Source organism: Neomonachus schauinslandi, chromosome 13 (genome assembly GCF_002201575.2).
Source record: "Neomonachus schauinslandi chromosome 13, ASM220157v2, whole genome shotgun sequence".
NCBI lineage: Eukaryota > Metazoa > Chordata > Mammalia > Carnivora > Phocidae > Neomonachus > Neomonachus schauinslandi.
Window position 1 is genome coordinate 17,804,648 of NC_058415.1, and position 23,086 is coordinate 17,827,733.

At 41.9% G+C, this 23,086-nt stretch overlaps 1 protein-coding gene across 3 annotated transcripts in view; it reads left to right on the plus strand.

Annotated features, from left to right (window-relative positions):
• Window positions 1–23,086, plus strand: part of PCSK5 (proprotein convertase subtilisin/kexin type 5) — a 463,530-nt gene that overhangs the window by 171,271 nt on the left and 269,173 nt on the right. For all 3 annotated transcript variants that reach the window (XM_044920816.1, XM_021689363.1, XM_021689364.2), the window contains exon 8: window positions 14,209–14,421. In XM_044920816.1, coding sequence (XP_044776751.1) covers window positions 14,209–14,421 — 213 coding nt within the window. The remainder of the gene's footprint in view (window positions 1–14,208; window positions 14,422–23,086) is intronic.

Here is a 23,086-nt window from a genome sequence, read left to right on the forward strand (position 1 = left end):
AAATTTAATTTCATTTTACATTGTTTGGAACTGCCTTACAAAAATTCAGCTAAACTCGTTAGACCTTAAGAATCAGAACATTAGAACTGGAAACAGTTTGAGTGGCTGAATTGTTTTTACCATATTTGTATATTTGTTTACTGGTTGATGTCACTACGGCTCACGCCATCTACCTTCCTAAAACGTGTGATTTCTTCTTTTCTTCTTCCAATAAGTCTTTCTTTCCTGTCTTCCTAAAAGTCTATGGAATGTGTCCTCTTGTCCTGACAATTAGAACCAGCATCTCTCAGACAGACTAGAGCCCACAGCATCCTTCCAAAGCTTCCATCCTCCTACCTTGAGCTCCAACTTTCAATTCAGCATGAACACTGCAGCCAAAGAAGTATTTTTTTGCATGTAAATCTTGTCCTTTGTCTTCTCTTTGAAACTCACCACTTCTCCCTAGGACCAAGGAGGAATAGTCTAAGCTTCTTAGAAGGGCACAAAGGTCTCTCACAATCTTGCCAGGGGTCTCAGAATCGAAATCTTACATGTCATCAAAGGAAAGCACCCTTTAAACGTTACTCTCATTCACACTGACACGATTCCACTTACCATGGTGAACCTTTGGCCTGGCTCCTTGGTATGACGGGCAAAGACTTCCTTCAGGGGAAACTCTTTGCTTTGTCTACCCAGGTGATTCTAAATAGGAAAATGATTTTATAAAATGAATGAGTCAGTTGACAGTGTTTCAGATATAAGTGACCCGAGGTTTGGTATCAGAATAAGAAGCTAACTGCCTGAGCTTTTCTTGGATAGACTGTTTATTCATTCACTTATTCCTGATTGCATTCAGGAGACATTCACATTGGGTGATTATCAATATTCTAGGTACTTTGCTAGGTGGTAGTGAAAGATGAATAACACTCAGCTGTTGTCTTTGGGAAGCTCACCGTGTAATGATGAATAAATGTTCTAAATAAAGTGCAAGCAAATTCCCCAAGTCCCTTCCGTGGCTAGAATCTTGTAAGCGATGAGAAGGACAGACTACATGGCACACGATTACAAAAACTTTTTGCATTCAGTCTAGTTGCCTTGCAATCATCTTTTTTTGCCCCATTTGGGTTATTAAACTTTATTAATACGTGGTGCATTTTTACATTCGTCAGCAGGCATCTCACATATTGGCAGCTTTTCACAGTTTCCTGGCAAGGGTATTTTATAACATCCTTTAGAAAACAAGCAAAAAATTGGAACTAAATCTTTTCCTTTTTTTCATAATCAGAAAACCCTATATTCAGATTACGAGTACTTCCCTTATTGTTTTACTCAAGAAGTAGTTCTCGAGTCCCCACTACGTACCAAGCACTGATTTGGCATTTATCTTACTCTGAGCTGGAGAAATCCTGTGGCTCATTGCACATATTGTAGAAGCATAGAGTCTAGAGTTTACTTAACCATGCTATCTACAAGTATACTTTCAATGCCAGATCATTTTTTTGAGATTTTTAGGCTTTGGGATTACAACGAAAGCCTTCCAGTGCATTCATAACAGAATCAATGTCAAGGATGGGGAAACAAAATTAGGTGAAATCCAAATCATTGGCCCCTAATCTCCCTTCATCCCATCCACACTCTGTTCTTCTCAAGGCCTCCAGATGGAAACCAGGACATTTGATCAACATCTTTTGGTACATGCCTGGCTGTTGAGTCTTTTATGAAGTCTCTGATTAATATATCCCCTTCCCATCATCAGTTTCCTTTTCACTTTACCAGATTTTACACCTGATTGGATATTTGGAATATTTGCTGAAAACACAGAGTTGCTTTACAATCACACACTGTCCATTCCATGCACATACGTGCACATACACACATTTCTCCACCCTTAAATTAAAGGCATATGTTCACCAGAAGGGGAGAGAAGAGGTATAATGAGCTTGTATAATAAACGCAGTAATAATAATCATAATAAAATTAACCAATTCCGCTTGGGAAGAATATATTTTTATCTGATACACATCTAGCTGTAACAGGCTTGGTACCAGTTGCATTTTAATAAATGACAGATTGCTGTTAAATTAGTTGGCGAATGTTTGAAAACTTTGGAATAGTCTATGGATAGGCAAAGATAGACAAGAGAGTTTATTTAATACTGGCTCCGCTTAATCAAAATTGACTTTAACTGGGGTCTGTTTTAAAAATCCTCCATTGGTATTTAACTCTATCCTGGTGGAAACTCTGTGTCTTTAGGGCTATAAGAAAGCTATGAAGTGATTTGCCCAATGCACCCAATCTTAACATTTTCCATTTTGGAAACGAAGAATTGTTTGTCTTTATACATACATAAATAAATAAATACATAAAGTAAATACATAAGTACGTATGTGGTTTCACGTTCTGTACTCTTCACAAAGTTATCTGTTATCCAAGTATCAGATTTAGATTCCTATGTTATTGTGAATGGTGATGCATTTCTATGGCAAGGAGCACAAATTTTTCCTGGCCTTGTATAGGTACAGATGTCGAATATTTACTGTCACCTTGTTTTCAGTTATAGAGATTCACTTTGAACTCTATGAGTAGTTTATATTAGCTTTAGCAAATGCCATTCTAATTCTGTCTGTTCTACTTAAGGATTAACCAGATATCAGTAACAATCGTTTTTTTTCTCTTTTCATTTCTTTTGTTCTATATATAGTGACATATAAGGGAGGATGTGAAGCCCTTATGGGCATCATCCTAGGACAGTCTGGATGTCCCAACTTAGAGGGAAAATACAAAAATCATACAGGGATTGGATTAGGTCAAGTTAAGGTCCATACCAATCCTGTGTTTCTCTGATTCAGAGCATAAATTTAAGAAAGGTAGTGGAAATTTTCTTTAACAAAACTTGGCAGTTACCGGGATAAAAAAAAAAAAAAAGGCCACTGTGAAATAAACGAGGATAAATTGAACTGAGTTGATAGTAAAAAATGATTTTTAAAAAAAATTTTTTAAACTTATTTATTTGAGAGAGAGAACGAAGAGAAAGAGAGCATGGGGGTGGGGGGGAGAGGAAGAAGCAGACTCCCCGCCGAGCAGGGAGCCCGATGCGGGACTCGATCCCGGGACTCCAGGATCATGACCTGAGCCGAAGGCAGTTGCTTAACCAACTGAGCCACCCAGGCGCCCATAAAAAAACGATTTTAAAGTATGTATGACTTTTATAGCAGATTTTGCTCACTTGCCCTGAGCTTACAGTTCTTCTCTTTAAGAGGAGGACAATCAAACTTTAATATTCAGGATTGTAAACATTATGATGATTATTAATTCTGAGACCTACTTGGGTTAGGTATAAGGATGATCTTCATAGGACCTCACCAGTTTATAGATTTGGAAACTAAGTCTTAGCAAAGTAGGGGACCTGACCATTAGGAAGCATGAGTGTGGCCCTGACTCGGTCTATCTTCTTCACCACCATGTTGTGTGAATCCATTCCTGTCAGGTGCGTCATATGGGCTTGTCTGTGTCCGTTCAGCTCTCTGTCAACGGTAGCTGTCATTATGGTCATGGAAGTGGACGCTACCACAGGGACCTCTCTCTTCCCTGAAGTCCTGGGAAAAATTGTTGGGGCAAACTGACTTGGCATATTCTCAACTTCACTGTATTGTCTCTTTCTCTCCTCCCCCGATGCAAGCTGTGACAATGTAGAAAGAACTGACGTTAAAGTCACAGAGAGCCAGGTTGAAATCTTCTTGGTTTCCCTCCAGTGTTTTGAACAAGGTCAAGTTACTAAGTTATCAGAGCTTCTTCCCTAAGAAAAGACTATGATAATGCTGACTTTGTGGAGCCCTCAGGGAGAGATCACACATATGCAGTGCTCAGACATATTGCTGGTCTTCTCCTCAGAGGAGAGGCCATGTTTGATGCATTTTTAAGGACGTCTTGTAAATAACATAAGCTTACTACCAAGCATAATCTTTTCAGAAGTGTGATTTGCTTTCATTGAAGTCAGGAATGCGTTTATGGGAAGAAACCGTGAGGGGCTGATTTTCTCTATTTCAGAAATGTTATGGGCTGCTCCACAAAAGACCAAGGTTGTTACCTCATGGAGTAGAGGCCTGTGACATTCAAACCCCCTGGTGGGCTTTGGGGGAAACAGCTTTCTTGCCCTCTCCATGTTGACCAGTCCACCATGGTAAGGCATTCTGTAACCTAACGTAGAGAAGAGTATAAACCTTTCACTCCTGCTAGAGTTTCCCTCTGTCCTCCTTTCCAAACGCCTTTTCAAACATTGGCAATAAATTCCTTTCATACCCCTGTTGATAGTAAATATTTTTTATTCTGTATGAAAGGAATATTTAAAATTTTACTCCTTTAGTAGAAATTTAAAGGCATGGTATCTTCCTGGGCAGTTTCATAATAGGTAACTAATATTAATATTGGCAATGTCCTTCTCAATTTCATAAACTTGCCTCTCCTGAAACAATTCTGAGCATGATTTTGCCTTTGCTCTGGGATGATCCAAGTTATAGAAACTTCTGTCATATATCTTGTCTTTTGCTCCCCAAAATGGGAATGCTAGAATGGTGGGTGTACCCAGAATGGGTGCATTGGTGCTGTTAATTATTGATTGTGTTGGGACACCTGGGTGGCTCCGTTGGTTAGGTGGCTGCTTTCGGTTCAGGTCATGATCTGGGGGGTCCTGGGATCGAGTCCCTGTCAGTGGGGAATCTGCTTCTCCCTCTCCCTCTGCCCCTCCCCACCACTCATGCTCGCTCGCTCTCTCCCTGTCTCTCTCTAAAATAAATAAAAATTTTTAAAAAATTATTGATTGTGATTAGTTTAGAGAGCATATAAGATTCGCCACAGGTGTTGTTATAGCTGCCTGGAATGAGGAATTGAGAAACATAATTCTCATGTTCCTCCTCCCAGCCAGCGTTCCAGGCCACCAGGCCGTGGGAAAACAGCTTGAGTAGGGCTCAAATCTTGGAGGTTGTGGGAGTGACCAGAAGTAAATAATAACCTGAGTTCACTGAGGTTCGGTGAGTCAGATGAGGAAGACAAGGCCGAAGAAAAAATGGAGGATTGACCGTTATGAATTGGCTGTAGAGAAAACACTAATAATAGCAGACAATTATTCGGGAATTGTTGATTTGGCAAATGAGATAGGGCAGGAGGAGAAAGTGGTTTTTTTGTTTTGTTTTTTGTTTTGTCTGCTCCGCTGTAGTTCAGCAGGTCTCCCTAACCCATGTTATTATGCACTTTTAGGAACACCCCATTGCATTCCTAGTCCGCGGGGAATAGCATTTCAGTCGAGGTGGGAGTGGACCCATCTGGTTCTGGCTCTGCCAACTTCATTTCCTTAGTTTTCTGATGTAGGAATTTAAAATTTCAACGTATGAACCTCTCATATATCCAGTTTTAAGTAATATCCATAGCACATTATTCAGCTCCAAATTTTCATTATATAAAGTTCCTAAATGTACAGAATATCTAAAGGATCATAGGAATAAAATTCTTTGCTTGAAAATGCATTTATTTCCACTAGTAAACACACCTGGTTTTTAGTTCCTCCTAGATCTACTACCTTTTCTCCGTGAAAGACTGATTTGCTTTTTCCAGTTATACTTTACAAATAAAGTGAAAGATATCTACACTATTGTAATACTGTTGTCGGGAGCCAAGGATCACACCATTGTGCACTTTGGTGATAAAGTGTCAGAAGCTGTAGTATGTGTACAAACCCTCACTGTCAACCCTTCTGAGGAAAAGGCAGCTCCGGGACAGAATTGGTTCTACCAAGCCTTTAGTGAGTGGATGTTCTACTGAATTTATATTCTGGCGGATAGGGTAGACAAGCAGCTCATTTATTTTTATTTTTTTTTTTTCTATTCACATGATAAACATAAATGTAGCTTTTTATCAGGAACCTGAGTCTGGGGGAGTTCTGAATTTACAGAATTGATTAATTTTTATGCTCGTTTTTGCCATTTATTCCAAATGTCCTTTTAGAAAACTGAGCTAAAGTCAACTTTAAGTTCTCTGAATTGAGGGCATCAAGCTGCTCGTTTCCGGTACTAGATCGTGAACAAGGTTGTAAAAAGACCCCAAATGTATCGTTTCACCAGAAATGCTTGCAACTATTGTTGCCAATAGTCGATTCTACAATCATAAATTGGGTTCTCTATTCCTTTATAAAGGGAAGTTGGCTGCATTCGGTATTCTTGGGAAGCGTTTAAAAGGGCTTTTCATTAAATTAATATGATTGCTAATAACTACATCTAATATTTTCACTGTATTAAGCCTACAAAACATTTTAAAAATGTTTAGTATACATGGCTTAGCCACCCATCGTGTACATAATAAATCAGAAGAGAGAAAACCTGATTGGGGATGGGGGGGAAAAGGTGGGTGAGGTTGAGACGAAGAGAAAGAGAGGTTGAAGTCCTATCACACAAGAAAAGCTAGGAAGACAAAAATGGGGAGAAACAGCTTACCATTCACTAAAGCCTTCTTTATCTCACTTTTAGTACTTTAAAAAAATAACTGCCTGTGTATTTCCAGTCTTTTTCAATCATCAACCATGCTTGGACAGGGTAAGTAGCATAGAATGAAATGGTGAAGACCCGTCCACGGCGTATTTTTTGTTAAGTCAGTCTATGGATGTTTCGACAGTCCTTCCTCCAGATTGGATTTAGGGCTACACGGCAGCTTGGGTGGTAGACACGCTAAAGTGGGCATGAAAAGATTAAGAACAGCAGTGAGGGGAGGTGCTGGGGCCCAAGGAAGGTTGAACATCAGCAGGTGTTGGCTATCTGTTGAAATCCTCTTTGGGAAGCATTGCTAAGCATTTTCAATCCTAGAACTTTTGCTTAGAAACAAGTGGAATTAGTGAGCTGTTGGCTGCACTCAAATTACCAAATAAACCATAATTGATAACAGTTCGGTTTTTCCTGAAAGTAATTCTTCTGTTTCACTTAATAATTCTGAGAGCACAATAATGAAATATTCTGAGAACAGAAGTAGAATCCAGTGAAACCTGTATACTCTTTACATCAGCACTCTGACTCGTGGAGTAAGTAGATCATACAAATAAGGGTTGCACGTGCCTATTTTCTGGGTGAGGGAAGACACCGAAGTAGAGGCTAGCAAAGTTAGCACCCTGGCATAGGATTGTTTCTGACAGAGCATCCGTTTAGCCTCCAGATTCCTAATCCTCAGAGGACATATCTCCTTTTACCCTTTAAGAACATCTCATTGTCTGTCATCTTGGATTCCCTTGTGTTCTGGTGGGGAGTGGCTGTCTTCCCTGGGTCCAGATGAGTCTCACCTAGAGCTGACCCTTGACCAATGTGGAGATGAGGGACCCTGACCCCCTGCACAGTCCAAAATCCGTGTATAACTTTTGATTCCCCCAAAACTTAATGACTTATTGATAACACACAATTAACATACATTTTGTATGTTATACGTATTATATACTGTTTTCTAAAGTAGGCTAGAGAAAAGAACATGTTAAGAAAATCATAAGGAAGAGAAGGAACATTTACATTGCTATACTGTATTTATTTAAAAAAAAAAATCACATATGAGTGGATTCGTGCAGTTCAAACCTGAGTTGGTCAAGGGTCAACTGTAATTCATTCTCCTACCCCAATCCCCATCTTGCCCCAAAGAACTGATTGAAAAAACAAGTCACAGGCTTTAGTCTTTCCCAAAGATGTCTTTCTGAATCTGTATCATAACTGCATTTTCTTGGTGCATTCCCAAGGAAGACTTTGCCCCACCAAGTTCCACCAGAGTTGTCTCCCAGGCATTGGAAGTTGTGTGACCATCTGCTCCTGACCTGTCCTCAATTATGGATTGTATTTCTTCTTGGATTACTTTTGAGGTCACCTTTAAGAAGCCTTTGTTTTCACGTGAGTCATCTCTACTACAGATGATGATGATTCAAAGGGTTATTAACTATTGCTTTAAAAAGCAATATATGCTTTAGAATTCTGGAACATTTTGTGTGAGAACTGCAAATGCCTTTCAGAAGTTTGTTGTTGTCATCTTGCCTTTATATTATGTTTCTACACCAGACCTATTTCTGTCAATGAACCTGCTCCGTTAAGGAACCAGATTGATTTTGTTAAAAAGATGATTGATTCTGTTAAAAAAAAAAAAAAAGATGAGCAGTTCTTTCTTCAGAGCTCAGCTACCACATATTGTGGGTGTCCTTGTCTTTCCCCTGCCTCATCTGGCCTGAAGCCTCTTTATCTGTGATCCGAGTGTGGAAGAGCTTCCTTGGAGGGTGATGCTCTTTTCACACTGAGAGAACGAATATCAAAAAAAGGATGGTGAGCGGAATGGTGAAGGGCTTTGGTAATTGGGTACGCAGGCTCTGCTTGGAAGACATCGCACATAAAGGAAAGTTCCTCATCATGTGTTGTATCATCCTGTCTCTTCATGTTGACACATACAGATACGCGCCTTCTGACCAGATTCCTTGGGACCTCCATCCTTCATCTCCACCACATTCTGGTGATATGATGGCTCACCTATTACTTAGTGTTACTTGGTTTTCTAATTTGTAAAATACATATCTAATTTGCTGGTATTGCTCTAAATTAACTAATATTTGTGAAAGCACCAGCACAGTGTCCAGCCACTTTTTTTTTTCTTTTTTTTTTTTTTTTTTTTCAGGAATCTCTGGTCACTTACTTGTGCCCCTTTAAGAATATTTTCTAAGTGATATGGGAAAGAAAGTAATATTAAAATACCAAATAAAATCTAACTGCATTGGCTGAAAAATTATCACACCATTTTAAAGAAAGTTGGTTCCATCAAACTCTCTAGCTTTCAAAACCTGGCTCGGGGCGTAGGATTTAATTGGTAGTGCAGCATAAAGTAGCCTTTTCTGACCTCCAGAAACACAAGAAAATCCAGTTCCTTTCTAGCCTTTAGTAATAAAACAATGGGACATTATAAATTGATGTTTGTACAGCATACATGAGAAGAAACACATGCACAATTAAATACACAATGAAAAAGAATAGAGTTTGGTCGAATGGATCTTATATGGATTTCACAAAATATTTTGCCTTGAGTTTACTTTTAACTTAGTACTCATTTAAATTGGAGGATTTTTTTTTTCTTTTCTCATCCAAAGCCATATTTAAATAACCAGTTGCAATCACAATACTTTACCAAACTTGAAAATGTCATTTCCTACACTTTGGGAAAATATGTGTCTCAAGATTCTCTACTCTTTATCCTACTCTGCCCACCTTCCTTTCTCCCTATATCCCACATTAAGATTTAATTCTGAAATTACTCTGACTTTTGGAGAAATGTCCAGATTCTCTTTTACCACATATGTTTTGATTTTCTGAATATTACACACTAATGGGAATCTGCTGTGCATCTGTAGTAAATAAATCTTTGAATTGCTAATTGTTTCAGATTAACCCCATAGATCTTTAGCATAGATCTTTATGGTGTTTTCAGCCCACAAATTAGCCTGTTTCTGGGATTTTAATCATAAACATGCATAAGGGTCAGAATGCCTGGTGGATAGTGTGCCGGCAGCATCTATATATTCTGTCGCCTCCATGGGGCGGGGAGGGCAGGTCACCCTTTATCTCCCCATCTCCCCCTCTCCCCTTGTATGATTCAGCTCGGCCCGCCATAATGGAGTACCACAGACTGAGTGGCTAATAACAGAAATGTATTTTCTTGAAGTCGGTAGGCTGGAAGTCTGGAAGTCCGTGATCAGGGTGCCAGCAGAGTTGGGTTCTGGTAATAACCTCTCTCCTCAGCTGAAGAGACAAGCCACCTTTTTGCAGTGTCTTCACTGTATTTAATACCGTCACATTGGGGGTTAAGGTGTCACCGAATGAATTTGAAGGGGGGGGGACCCAACTCACTTCATAACACACCTTAAGGACAATGCCAGTTGTCTCCCATGAGATTCTCCAGATCCTCGCTCCCCTTCTTTCTACAAGCTCCATGCTCAGGGATACTGATCCCTATGGGCTCCCAGGTCCTCTGGCTTCCGGGAGAGAGATGGGAGAGAAGGAGAAAGAGACTAGGGTCTCAGTATATATGTCCCTGGCCCCCTCCCAGCAGGGCCAACATGGGTTGGTATGTCCCCTAGTCATATGTCAACTCGTACTAGCCCCTCTGTTTCCAGTTCCAGTGACACCCCCCCCCTCCCCAGCTTCTTTCTGTCCTAAGGGTGTTGGGATGGTTATTGATCTCATACTGTCCTTTGATGTTTCCCTTCACCATACCCAGCTATAAAATAATTCCCTCAAATTATCTTTGATAGACAGATGTCGCTTCTTTCTGGAAAGCACATTTCCAGGGCAATGGCAACCCACTGTTCTTTCAACCATTCATTCTGTCAACCCAGCGGATCTACAAAGGACTCCATAATAATGTCCTAGTTCCTTCACAGTGTCCCCTCTGGATGCTGCCATGATAGAATGACTTGTGGTCCTACTTTTGAGGGAGCCCTGGTCAGGTTGGGATTTCTAGGCAGAATTTTGCATCTGAACCTACGTCCTTCTCCCTGAGAATGCTCAGGACCATGCATGCACCCTTTCTTTATCATTTTAATTGTGCCACCAAGTCTGGAAAGAACTTGGAGGCTGGTCTGCTCTTAGGTTCTAAAGCCAAACTTCAATGAAGACACTGGAGCTTTGGCTAAAAACAGTACAGCAACCACCAGCTGCCTTTTTTGCTCCAAAGGAGACTATTGTTGAGGGCTAGGGGCACAGGCTTTAGCTCCAGTTGGATTTTAAGCTCTGGTTCTGGTGTTCATGTGCATTTCTGAGCCCCAGTTTACCCCTCTGTGAAATGATGAGATAGACTTGAATTGTGCAGAATAATGTTTGTACAGTGCTTGGTGCCTAGTAAGTTTCTATAAATGTTAGTCTCTACTGTTTTTAGTGCACAATGAACCTTCTGTGTTTAAAAGCCCTCTTGATCATAAAGTAAAAATTATCTCTTAAGAATTGGCCCTGTGTTTCCCCTCTTAAGAGGAGAATAAATGTGTTCGTTTCTGTTTATAAAAATCATATATGGTCATGGAAGGATGGTATGAAAAAGAAAAAAAAATCTTTCCTAATCTTACCAAAGAGAATTAAGTTCTCTTACATTGTCATTTTATGATAGCTTTATGCATATAACTTTATACACGTTAAGTTCTTTACTCATGCACGCGCGCACACATGCACACAGGCACACAAACATTTTGTTTTTCTGAACTGAGACCATATTATATCATTTTGTATCCTCCATTTGTAATTACATTGTGAACATAAAAGTACCTTCTAAATATTTTCTTATTAAATATTCTTTTAAAACCAAGTATGTTTTTAAAGATCTTTTCAGTGAATTTTATACATAGGCACCCAGTCATGATTTTGTATAGGTATATATATGTGATTATGCCAGACGTGCTTTTTCATGGTTTTGTGGTTCTTAATCTATTGTCTGTTCCAGTGATGTTTAAACCAGGAGGGTTTTTGCATTATGTCATGCATTCTGTTGACCTGCCAGATAGAGCTCCAAAGTGACCACGCTTTTTGCCAGCAACACAGCCCCTCGGTGTGTGATAGAGAGGGTACATATTGATGAGGAATTGGACCCTTCCTTCTTTGGCTATGATGTTCTGTCTCTGAGGTGAGGATATGAGTCAGTCACCAGAGTTTCTCAATCTGGCCATCCACACCATAGTGGGGAGTAATTCCTTCTAGAGATTTACAAAGCATTGAATAAAATCCTTCGTTTAGGATGGCTTAGTGATTTTTGCATCCTCCTGTACATTTCCTGAATATTTTGATGACAAACTGAAGGATGGTAAACCAGACCCAGCTGTCTCGTGGCAATAGCATCCAGAACTTTCTCTCTCTCTCCACGAATTTTTCCCATTCCTGTGCGATCATATTGCATTTTTCCACATTGAAAGACAAAAAGAAATCTATGTTCAGGTCAAATCATGTCATAAATATTCTGTTCCTTGAACTTTCAAGGTCAGAGACAGTTTATCAAGGATATTTCAAATTCTTTGTCCTCTCTCTTTCCTTGGCTCTTTTACCAGAAATTCCAAAACAGCATCCCAAATACTTTCCTTCCACCTGAGACCATAAAATCTAGGGCCTGGAAGCAAGAAAGAGGTTCAGCCGTCACCAGCTAGTGATTTTGGTTCTCACTCCCTAATTACCAAATGATAGATTTGGCCTATGTGTCCTTAAGTGTGACTTCTAGTTTTAAAAAGGTAAAATTTCTGGGGCGCCTGGGTGGCTCAGGCGTTATGCGTCTGCCTTCGGCTCAGGTCATGATCCCAGGGTCCTGGGATTGAGCCCTGCATCGGGCTCCCTGCTCGGCAGGAAGCCTGCTTCTCCCTGTCCCTCTCCCCCTCCTTGTCTCTCTCTCTGTCAAATAAATAAAATCTTAAAAAAAAAAAAAAAAGGTAAAATTTCTGAGGTATTCAGCTCTAGCTATTCAGAGAAATACACTTCACTTTGGCTAACTTCTCTCTTTTCTTCTGAAGATCTTATCTTACGGAACCAAATAGTCATTATGCTTCACTACATCTATGTTCTACTTTCTTTGCTTGTTCTCCTTAATTATTTTATGACCTCAGGAAACTCTGAGAATGTTTCGGCATAAAGAATGTAACCCCATCTCCTAGCCTTGTAAGAAAAATTTCACGGATCAGGTCGAAGAAGGTATCCGCCATCAAATATGTTTGGGAAAAAAACATCCGATTGTGCCTCCCATAGAGTTTTGCAATGAACAATCCCTTATTGAGTTCTACAGTAGGGGAATCTGTTTCATTTTGCTTAGAGTTTCCCAAACATACTTAATCTTGAAATTCTTTTATTTTTTTTAATGTCTATTTATTTATTTATTCATGAAAGTCAGAGAGAGAGAGAGAGGCAGAGGCAGAGGGAGAAGCAGGCTCCCCGCCCAGCAGGGAGCCCGATGCGGGACTCGATCCCAGGACCCCGGGATCATGACCTGAGCCGAAGGCAGACGCTTAACCATCTGAGCCACCCAGGTGCCCCGAAATTCTTTTATTTCTGGTAGCATCCATTAACATCCTTCATAATTAGTGTCCATGCCATACATAGAGGGGACACAGCTCTGGAAGGCACATCGTCCCTAATTCTGCTCCTCACCAATGAGGTGACTTAAGAATAAATCACATAACCTCTCCATACCTCATATGTCAACTGAGGGAGCAGAAGAGCACCACTTCGTGTGAGAGTTATAGCACTAGTAAAGGTCTGCAGTAATTACAGCTAATGATATTCCAACTCTGGGGTCTGGCTGTGTGGGTTCAAATTTTGTCCTTCCACTCCCTAGCTATGTGACCATGGGAACATTTCTTAATTTCTGTAGCTCAATTCTTCATCTGTATAATGGGGACAAAAATTGTACCATTCCCACAGCGTTGTTGGAAGAGTTCAGTCTGATTCACATAAAACAATTATAATTGCGCCTGGTCCATGGTGGGTACCTAATGAATGTTAGCCCTCCTCTTGTCGTCATTGGTATCTCGTGACTTCTATGACTATGACATGTGAAAAGGATTATTTTAGGTCTTTTTATTGGGATATAATTGACATGTAACATTATATTCAAGTGTACAAAATAATGCTTTGGTATTTGTATATATTGGGAAATGAGTACCACAGTTGGTCTAGGTAACATCCATCACCATGCATAGTTACATTTTTTTTTTTCTAGTGATGAGAACTTTTAAGATCTACTCTCTTAGCGACTTTCAAATAAACAGTGCAGGCTTATTAACTATAGTCACCAGGCTGTACATCACATCCAGATTATTTTAGTTTCTAAAAACGACTCCTCTTGGGGCACCTGGGTGGCCGAATCAGTTAAGCGTCCAACTCTTGATTTCAGCTCAGGTCATGATCTCAGGGTCGTGAGGTCGAGCCCAGGGTCGGGCTCTGCACTCAGCACGGAGTCTACTTAAGACTCTCTCTCTCCCCCTCTCCTTCTGCCTCACCACCCCGTCCCCCCGCTCATGCTCTCTCACTAAAAAAAAATTAAAAATAAATAAAAGCAACTCTTCTTACCTCAGAAAACAGCTTACATCCAGCATGTTACTAAAATAGCATCGCACCCCTCCTGCAAATATTTGATGTGCCCTGTTGCTATTGATCTCTGCATCTAGAGTCTGTGATCTGTGTCTTCTATCATTTAACTTTTTCTGTTTGTGAACAGGGGCGGAGAGGCCTCGGCTCTGTTTTTGTCTGGGCCTCGGGAAACGGTGGAAGGAGCAAAGACCACTGTTCCTGTGATGGCTACACCAACAGCATCTACACCATCTCCATCAGCAGCACAGCTGAGAGTGGGAAGAAGCCTTGGTACCTGGAAGAGTGTTCATCCACACTGGCCACCACCTACAGCAGCGGAGAGTCGTACGATAAGAAAATAGTATGTAACCCTTGAGTGTCACGATTTATTCATTTATCTTTCCCTATGAAAGACAAAGGAAGAACCATAAACATGCACAAAGAATATACGGAAGTAGACGAGTAATATATGGAAGTTAGCTGCTTGCTCAATCCCAAGTATTTGTAAATGTTGTCATTCTATTATTAATTCATCAAACTTGCTTATCCGGGTCATTACATTCCAGCACTGGATGTGGTCTTAGACACGAGTAAGCTTCGGTTTGGTTGAAGACAGGTGAATGGTCCACGTTCACCTTGTGAGTTCGTGGCAGAAGAGAGACAAGCTCTGACTCTCAGTCCAGTTCCCTTGTCACCCTGTCCCCATACCGTCTTCAAAACCTAACCTTCCGTGCTTTGGTTTCAAAGTGCTTACGGCTAACTCAGTGTGAGCTAACCCTGTCAAAAGGCGCTTTCCTGCTGCTGAGGCACCAGCTTGCCTGAATGAAAAGCAGAGAAGTCCTGTGTGACCTGCTTACCCACACGCCCTGCTCTCTCTGCACACAGCAAACTGAGTAAGAGTTCGGGTTACAGGCCCGGCTTGCATGGGTTTTGTTGACTGTTGAGCTATCTATTATCAGCTGCGTAACTTTAGACCCATCACTTAATTTTTCTGTCTCAACATCCTTATCCGTAAAATGTGAGCATTTGGGATCACATAGCTTATGGAGTTACTACCGAAACGATGACGAAGTAAATAAAAAGTGCTTTGCACACTACTTGACCCCTCAAGGAAGGTTCTGGCTTTAGGGGTGCCCAGCAGTGTGCCTCTGATGTGAAATTTCAAACAGCTTTGCGCTTTCTTCTTGGTCATAGTTTTATAAACTGTCTCAGGATTTGTCTTTCTAAAGTGAAGCTAAGCGGCTTTCCTTGATACTTTTTAGCCTGTGGCTAAGAGCCTGCTCCCAGGTCTTAGAGATTTATGCAAATTTGGGTCACATCTGACTTTTACACAGTGGTGGAAATACAAGTGATAGGATACTGCTCCCCTCCTGTAGTGCTTTATCCACATCCATCTGGTTCTTCTCGGTTCCTGGTTATTATATAATTGTCATGTGTGACTTCTCAGCTACTTTTTACTAACTTCTTTAGTTACATTTTTCAGGTTGATAAATTAAATTGCCTACCCATCTACCCTATCCTTCCCTAATTCCTTCACAATAACTGGATTAAAAAAATAGATGTGTGAATCCACCTTTAAGTACCTCTATCATTCATCAGTAAACATAACCCTGCAATTCAAAGTAAAATATAAAAGGAGAAAATACAGAGATGAAAAGTTTCACCATTTCCTGGCTTCCTTAATGGGAAAGTGATGTTCCGTGATATTTTACCTTCATTATGAAAATGTTATAATCTAGGAGTACCCCTTATGCTCTCACATTTGCTTGTCTCTCAGTACTCAGGGTCACGGTCCTCTAAAACTGAGTGGCATCCGTCAGTTCTGCACCATAAAAATCCTGATGGAACTCTCTGGAATAAGTTCTCTTTCTATACCTCTCAGGTCTGAAGGCAAACTTGCCATTGCTTCAAAGTGAATATGCGCATCGACTCCTGTTTTTGCCTGTGGGATGGTTGCCATGGGGAGGGTATTGTGAAGTTCCATAAATGCCTTTCTTAAGAGAAAGGTATAATCCAGCGGGCAGAATCTCAAAGGAGAAGGAAGGGTTTTCTGGGTCCTGGATGGGAGAACGCAGTATGGACAGAGGGACCTCAAAATCCATATGTGAGATTTACTCCCTAGACTTGACCTTCCTGGACCCTCCTCATGCTGTGATGCCATAATAGAGCTGCTGTGACTGCCCCCCACCCCCACCCTGCCCCGACAGGTGGTCATTTAGGATTCTCCCAGGGACGGACAGAATGATCCAGTCAACTGGGTGAATCCAGTCAGTCAGACTTTGCTTTCTCCCTACTTGCTATTTCTGATACCAAAACCTTTCCTGACTCACTTTATATAGTTAACTTCAACTTGTTTCTAGCTTCTGTTTGATCTCTTTCTCCCATTTTCATCGCAGCAATTTATTAGTAATTTTTCTCCATCCGGTCCTTCGAATCTATTTTGCGTGGATCTCCAGATCACCATAAATTGGAGAGGAAACTTAGTAGCTCTTTCAAGCTAGAGTCTCTAGCTTCAGACAGATCACTCAGTGGCTCAGTGAATCTCAGAGTCTTGGTTACGCCATCTGTAAAATGCAGGTAAAACCCTCGCCGGCCTCATAGATTTTTGGTGAAGATGAGATGCTGAACGTAAGGGACTCTCACCACGCTGGTGCAACGAGCTGCTCAGGAGTGACCGGTACCGGCTGGTACCACTGTTCCCTAAGACGGTGTAGCATTCTGCATCCTGCGAGGCAAAGCTGACCGCTTTTCCAACTATTGTTTTTTTGGGGGGTTTTTTGTTTTGTTTTTTTTTTTAAGATTTTATTTATTCATTTGAGACACAGAGATACAGAGAGAGCGAGAGAAAGCATGAGCAGGGAGAGAGGCAGAGGGAGAGGGAGAAGCAGGCTCCTCGCTGAGCCAGGAGCCCAATGCGGGGCTCGATCCCAGGACCCTGGGATCATGACCTGAGCTGAAGGCAGACGCTTAACCATCTGAGCCACCCAGGCGCCCCCCAACTATTGTTAATAGGGGCTCTTGTTGTACCTCCATCTTTCCCATCTACAAAATACTGCCATCTGTACCACCTACCCCATAAAGAAAGGCTCTTGGATTGTGAACATGTTAATGGTTTGAACATGAGTAGAGTCGGCAACGACGTCAGCCTTTTATGGTCCAGCTGACCCCTTTTCCTTCTAGATGTCAGAATGACAAATAATCCTGCATCGTGCCTGGGACCTTTTCTTCACCAGGCTCTGAACCAGCTGCCCGTGGTGCCTCGGAGATGGCCACTTCCTGGCGGTGGCATTGTGATGGAGTGTTGCAGGAATGGCTGTGTCAATCTCCCTTTGTTCTGGGGCTCTCCTCCCCAGGTCATCCATTTCCTTGTGCCATTGGCAGCATCTTCAGGAGAGCACAGTTGTCATGTCTTATTTGTGTAGGGCACCTTTGTGATTTGAGCCAGGCGCATGCTGAGGATTCAGAAGAGAGGAAAGATCCCTCTGCTTCTGGAAAAGCACTTCTGTGGAATAAATTTTACTCATCCTCAACAGAATGTCTTGTCATGGTAGGCAAGCAGGAAAACCTTGCCCTGGGTTTCAAAACAGCCAGATCTCTGTCTCTTGGGTTTCCTGCCCCTGCTATTAGTACAGTCGTGGACGTTGGTATTTCATTCATGCTTTAACAGATTCAGATCAGTAATGGCCTTATATCTCTTTACAACAAGTGAAGCATCCAAAATATCAAGATTATTACAATAAGAAGCTCCCCTGCAAGCTAAATAGAAATCAGTTGAAATGACTGGCTACTATAAAGCCATATGATCAAATAATATGTTTTTATTGATAATAATGCATACATCGTATTCCATGTCCAATATCTCCTACATTCACGGTTATCTTAACATAGTGCCAGGCACTGGGCTGTGCACATTAAATGCATCATCTCATAATAGCCTCAAAACTCTACCCAGGACGACCAGGCACTGTCCTCATTTTACAGATGAGGAAACTAGAGTGCTTGGAGGAAATATAGGCAGTAAGCGGTAGAGCCTGGATTTCCGCCAAAGTCAGGATGGACGACGCCCAAGCCCGTCTTGTAACCAGTATGCGGTCGTGTTCTGGGTACTTTCAAAAGACACCCATTCTGGAGGCGTCTGAGAGAATGGTGCTGCTCTTACCCTTTTGGGGTTCTTTTTTGCAGCGATAAAATACATATATACACATATACGTATACACATGCAAATGTATATTGTTTTTCACTACCTGGCAGATTTATTTTAATTTTCAGGCCATAAGACCTTCTCCTAATCCCCTAAGACCATCAGTCCTGTTGCAGAAATCTGAAGCTCTTTGCCAGTCTGGGTTGCTGGGTCCTGTGGCACAGTATCAACACTGAGCTCCTCCAGGTTATGCCTTTTGTGTGACGTTCAAGCTACGGCTCTCTGTCTTGTGACAAATGTCGTCTGTTAAGGCACCGTTTCCCCAGATAGCACTTAATTTATGCCTCTTCTCGAGCATCTCCTCAAGGAGGATTTTCTTTCTCACCTCCCTTAAAATCTCACCTCCCCCACTCTATTTTTTTTTTTAAGATTTTATTTATTTATTTGACAGAGAGCACAAGCAGGGGGAGTGGCAGGCAGAAGGAGAGGGAGAAGCAGGCTCTCCGAGGAGCAGAGAGCCCGATGCGGGGCTCGATCCCAGGACCCCGGGATCATGACCTGAGCCGAAGGCAGACGCTTAACTGACTGAGCCACCCAGGCTCCCCTCCCCCACTCTCTTTATTGTTCGGTTTTCTTCCTCCTGTCCTCAGAGCGACTTAGCACATTGCACGTTTTCTTGCTGTCTGTTTTGGAAAAAACAGATTGGAAACTGTTTCTCAAAAACTAGATTGGAAACTACGTGAGGTTGAAGACTTTGCCTTGTTCCTTCCCAGAGCCTGCGCTGAGTAAATATTCGTGCATAAATCACGACCAGACATTGGGAAGGATGGGAGCTTCAGGAGTTGTTTATATAGTTACAGGAAGACAGGGAGATGTTCTATTTCTTTAAGAGAAACTCCTTCTTCTGATAGGTTGGTGAAAGGCAAAGCGTATTTGACAGTAAAATATTTGACATACGAAATGGCCCACAGGAATCTTACTACATGATAAAGCTGTACCTGCAACCTTTCTTTGTGTCGAAGAGCATTAAAGATCCCCTTTGTAACCCTTCACTGCCTCCTGAAATTTCTCCCCAGCTCTGTTTGGGGAATAAAGCTTCCCTCTCTCCCCAGCTCCTCCCATCATTAAATTATCTCTTTCTTTGGGGACTAGTTCAACCTTTGCCCTCTTTCCTCTAGCAATTTGTCTTAAAGATTGGAATATGGTGGTGATCGTATTCCTCCTGGGAGGGGTCTTGCGAGCCAAACGTTGAGAATATATGCTCTGCTCAGCCCTCTCCTGACGTCATGTTACTTATTTGTGTTCAAAACAAACTTGCCGCCTGGGGTATCTCAGGCTTGGACTGAGCGACCAATTCCATGTGGAGGAATTCTCTTAGTGCTTTCCATGTTCCTAAGCAGCTACACATTTTCTTGTTTTGCAGAAACATCCTGCTCCCCAGTCCAGCCCTCCCCTGCCACCCAAATCATTATTCAGGCATAGCCACCATTCGCACCCAGGTTGATTTCTGTCATCTCTCTGTTCCTTCTTTAGATTTGGGAAAAGTCATTATTTTTCAAGCAGAAGACTAGGAAACCCAGATGTGGGTAGTGTGTTTGGAAGTTGGACACGTAGTCTCTTGAGAATGTTAAAAAGAGGAAAGGACAGAGGTGCCTGGGTGGCTCAGTCAGTTAAGCATCTGCCTTCAGCTCAGGTCATGATCCCGGGGTCCTGGGATCGAGCCCCACGTCGGGGCTCCCTGCTCAGTGGGGAGTCTGCTTCTCCCTCTCCCTCTGCCACTCCCCCTCTCCTGCTTGTGCTTGCTTTCTCTCATTCACTCTCTCTCTCAAATAAATAAAATCTTCAAAAAAAAAAAAAGGAAAAGACTGTTCCTGAAAAGTTCTGATTTCCACTGTGGGCTGAAGAAGAATGTCAATGCCCAATTGCTGACCGGAGCTGGATCTCAAGGCCAATTCCACCGCCATGGCCAGTGGTGGTCTGGAACGGCCACCTTGGCTCTCACGGACGGCTACCCCCCGTAACTCAGCTTTTTCTTTTGGGGCCACGTCAGGATTTAATGCTCTGCCACTTACGCAGCTCTTTAGTAGCTACGCATCCTTAGGCAAGTTGGTCCCTCTGAGCCTCCTGTTTCCTGAGTTAATAGTGTATCTTGCATGCAAAGTTCCTGCGGATTTAAATGTAGTTTTATACACACACGTGAGCGTGCACACATGTAAACACCTGTTGCATGTTTTCCCACTTGTTGCAAGTGGTGGTAGCTTTCTAAGCCGTCCAGTTCGTGCTACCACAGGCAGTGGTGAGGGATAGCTGTACTTTAGCCCCTGGATTATATGTACGCATATACACATGTAATTTTTGTAGGTGGTTATGAGTTTATGTGAGTTTTATTTGGAGATTTGACCAAAAAAAAAAAAAAAAACAACCTTGAAGTCTTTCCTAATAATTGGGGGAGTTTATTTTTTTTTATTTTATTTTTTTTTATTTAATTTTATTTTTTTTATTTTTTTATTTTATTTATTTTTTTTTTTAAGATTTTATTTATTTATTTGAGAGAGAGAGAATGAAAGACAGAGAGCATGAGAGGGAGGAGGGTCAGAGGGAGAAGCAGACTCCCCGCCGAGCAGGGAGCCCAATGCGGGACTCGATCCCGGGACTCCAGGATCATGACCTGAGCCGAAGGCAGTCGCTCAACCAACTGAGCCACCCAGGCGCCCAATTAGGGGAGTTTAAAGTATACTCTGAGAGAGCTTGATATCAGTAATCCAATTTAGCCAATAAATACTGTGCTTCTGCTCCATACCCAGCTCGGAGCTGAACATGATGGAAGTGCAAAAATGATATAAGATGGCATCCTCCTCCAGTGATAGCAGCCTCACATTTGTAAGCAAAACCTTACATTTGCACTTCACATTTACAGATCCCCGTAGAACACAGCACTGGAATTTTGTGGGGACTCCTCGGTCATGATTAAATTTTAGACCAGACTTCGAGATGAACCTAGAAAGCATTAATTGGTCCTCCATTCCATTTTATTTTGCTGTGCTTAATAAATCAGCTTCTTCTGTTTTATTCATTGACACATTGAAGATTTATTTTCTGCCTTTATCCCCCATCGCTGTGTTTGAAACAGCTTTTCTGGCACATTTCTAATCCAAATCAAACTCCACACCAGAAACAAATTCAACCTAACAGACAGTAGAATCATTTCATGTTTTAAAAATATCTGCTCAGTTGCTCTTTTAACAGATAGGAGACAATATGGCACCTTCAAAATAAAACAGATCACAAGATATCAGGAAGATAGAAAGTCTTAACTTCAGGGTTGCTATTAAGACTTGTCACTCATGGCCAAAGTCAATCTGAGCTGAGGTTCCCTGGAGAATTTCCTCAACAGGCTGGCATAAAAGATCCAATCAGCCCAACTAATGAAATGTGAAATAATAGGAAATAAGAGCTTAGGATGAGAAAAAGCCAGGGTTCTGCTCTGAGGGAGTGTGACTAGACCTGAACAACGCCCACGCCTTCTCACCAAACACAGATGACATCCCTAACTTGGTGGCATCCCCAAAACCATCTGCTCCTCATCCTGAGACAGGCCGAACATCTCATTTGCTGATCAGGACAGCTTTGATCTGGCTCGAGGCCTGGTGTCCTCTCCTGTTTCCCTCACTCCAATGGACAGAGAGGATATTTTCTTGAGCAATCTGAGAAGTTCTGCGGCGGAGAATTCTGTTTCTGATTTCGGTAGGGAATTTGGAGTGCACTGGATGCGCCCCTGGGATGGAAACCAAATTTTGAGACTTGGTTTAAAACGGAATCGAAACCTACAGGGCTTTGTTGTTCTGTTCTCACACGTAGAGCCTCTGGACTCCATGACGTGGGCCGACTATTCCACACAACTTTGCTTTTAAATTACGCTGTCAGAACCTGCGTGCGTGTGTTGTGATTAATGGGGTTCCCCCATGTGGTTCCAGTTTTCAGGACATCATTTTTCTTCAAGACTGTGTGCTCCTTGGTGGTCTTTGCCTTTTCATTCTAAAGAGAGACCTACAAATTCCCTGATACTGTGGCTTCTCTTAATGATGAAAACCCTGCCTTAGATCTTTCCAGTCATTTACACCTAAATATTTCCACCAGTGACAGTAACTTCCTCTTGAAATGACCCAGCTGGAATTTCCCCTGAAAACAGGGTGAGAGGGAGGGAGGCTGCTTTTATTTCTTTTCTGTCTGTCCCTTTTCCCCCTCCCACTCTCCTTGGCCTTCCTGCCCCACCACCTTTGCACTCTTCCCAACCCCCCCCCCCCAACACTACTCACATTTCATTTAGATAAAGTGCTTGGAAAATAAATAAATAAATGAGAACACAGTGCCGATCTGGAATTCCACAAGTGTGGCCATATTAAGAGCGTTTAACATGTGGTTGGTGTTTGTATAGAAAAGTACGGAGCAGCTTTTTATTTAAGCATGCAGCATGTACGTCTCTACCTGTGACTCTGTGTGGACGAGGCATCTTCCTGTTATGGACTCGGCCTCATAAAGTTTTTATCGTTCACGTTTGAGGTTGGCCGGAGGTGGTTATTTATTCGACTCCAGGACGTTACACACACTTGGGGTGTTTATTCTGGAGGGGTTTCTGTGTACCGAAAGTGTCTGGTACATCTGAAGAACAAGCAAAAGGAGCCAAGTGCGAAGACATCGTGAAAAATCTTGAATCCAGGCACAAGTCATTGAAAAAAAGAAAACTTGGCCAAGGAATGTGACCATGAGGGTGAGGTACAATGAGAAGAATGCAGGCAGAGCCATCTCTTAACAACAGAGGATCTGGAGACTCAGAAACAGATTGCTTCTGGGGTGTTCATGCCTTGACTTACAGACCAGGCCTTTG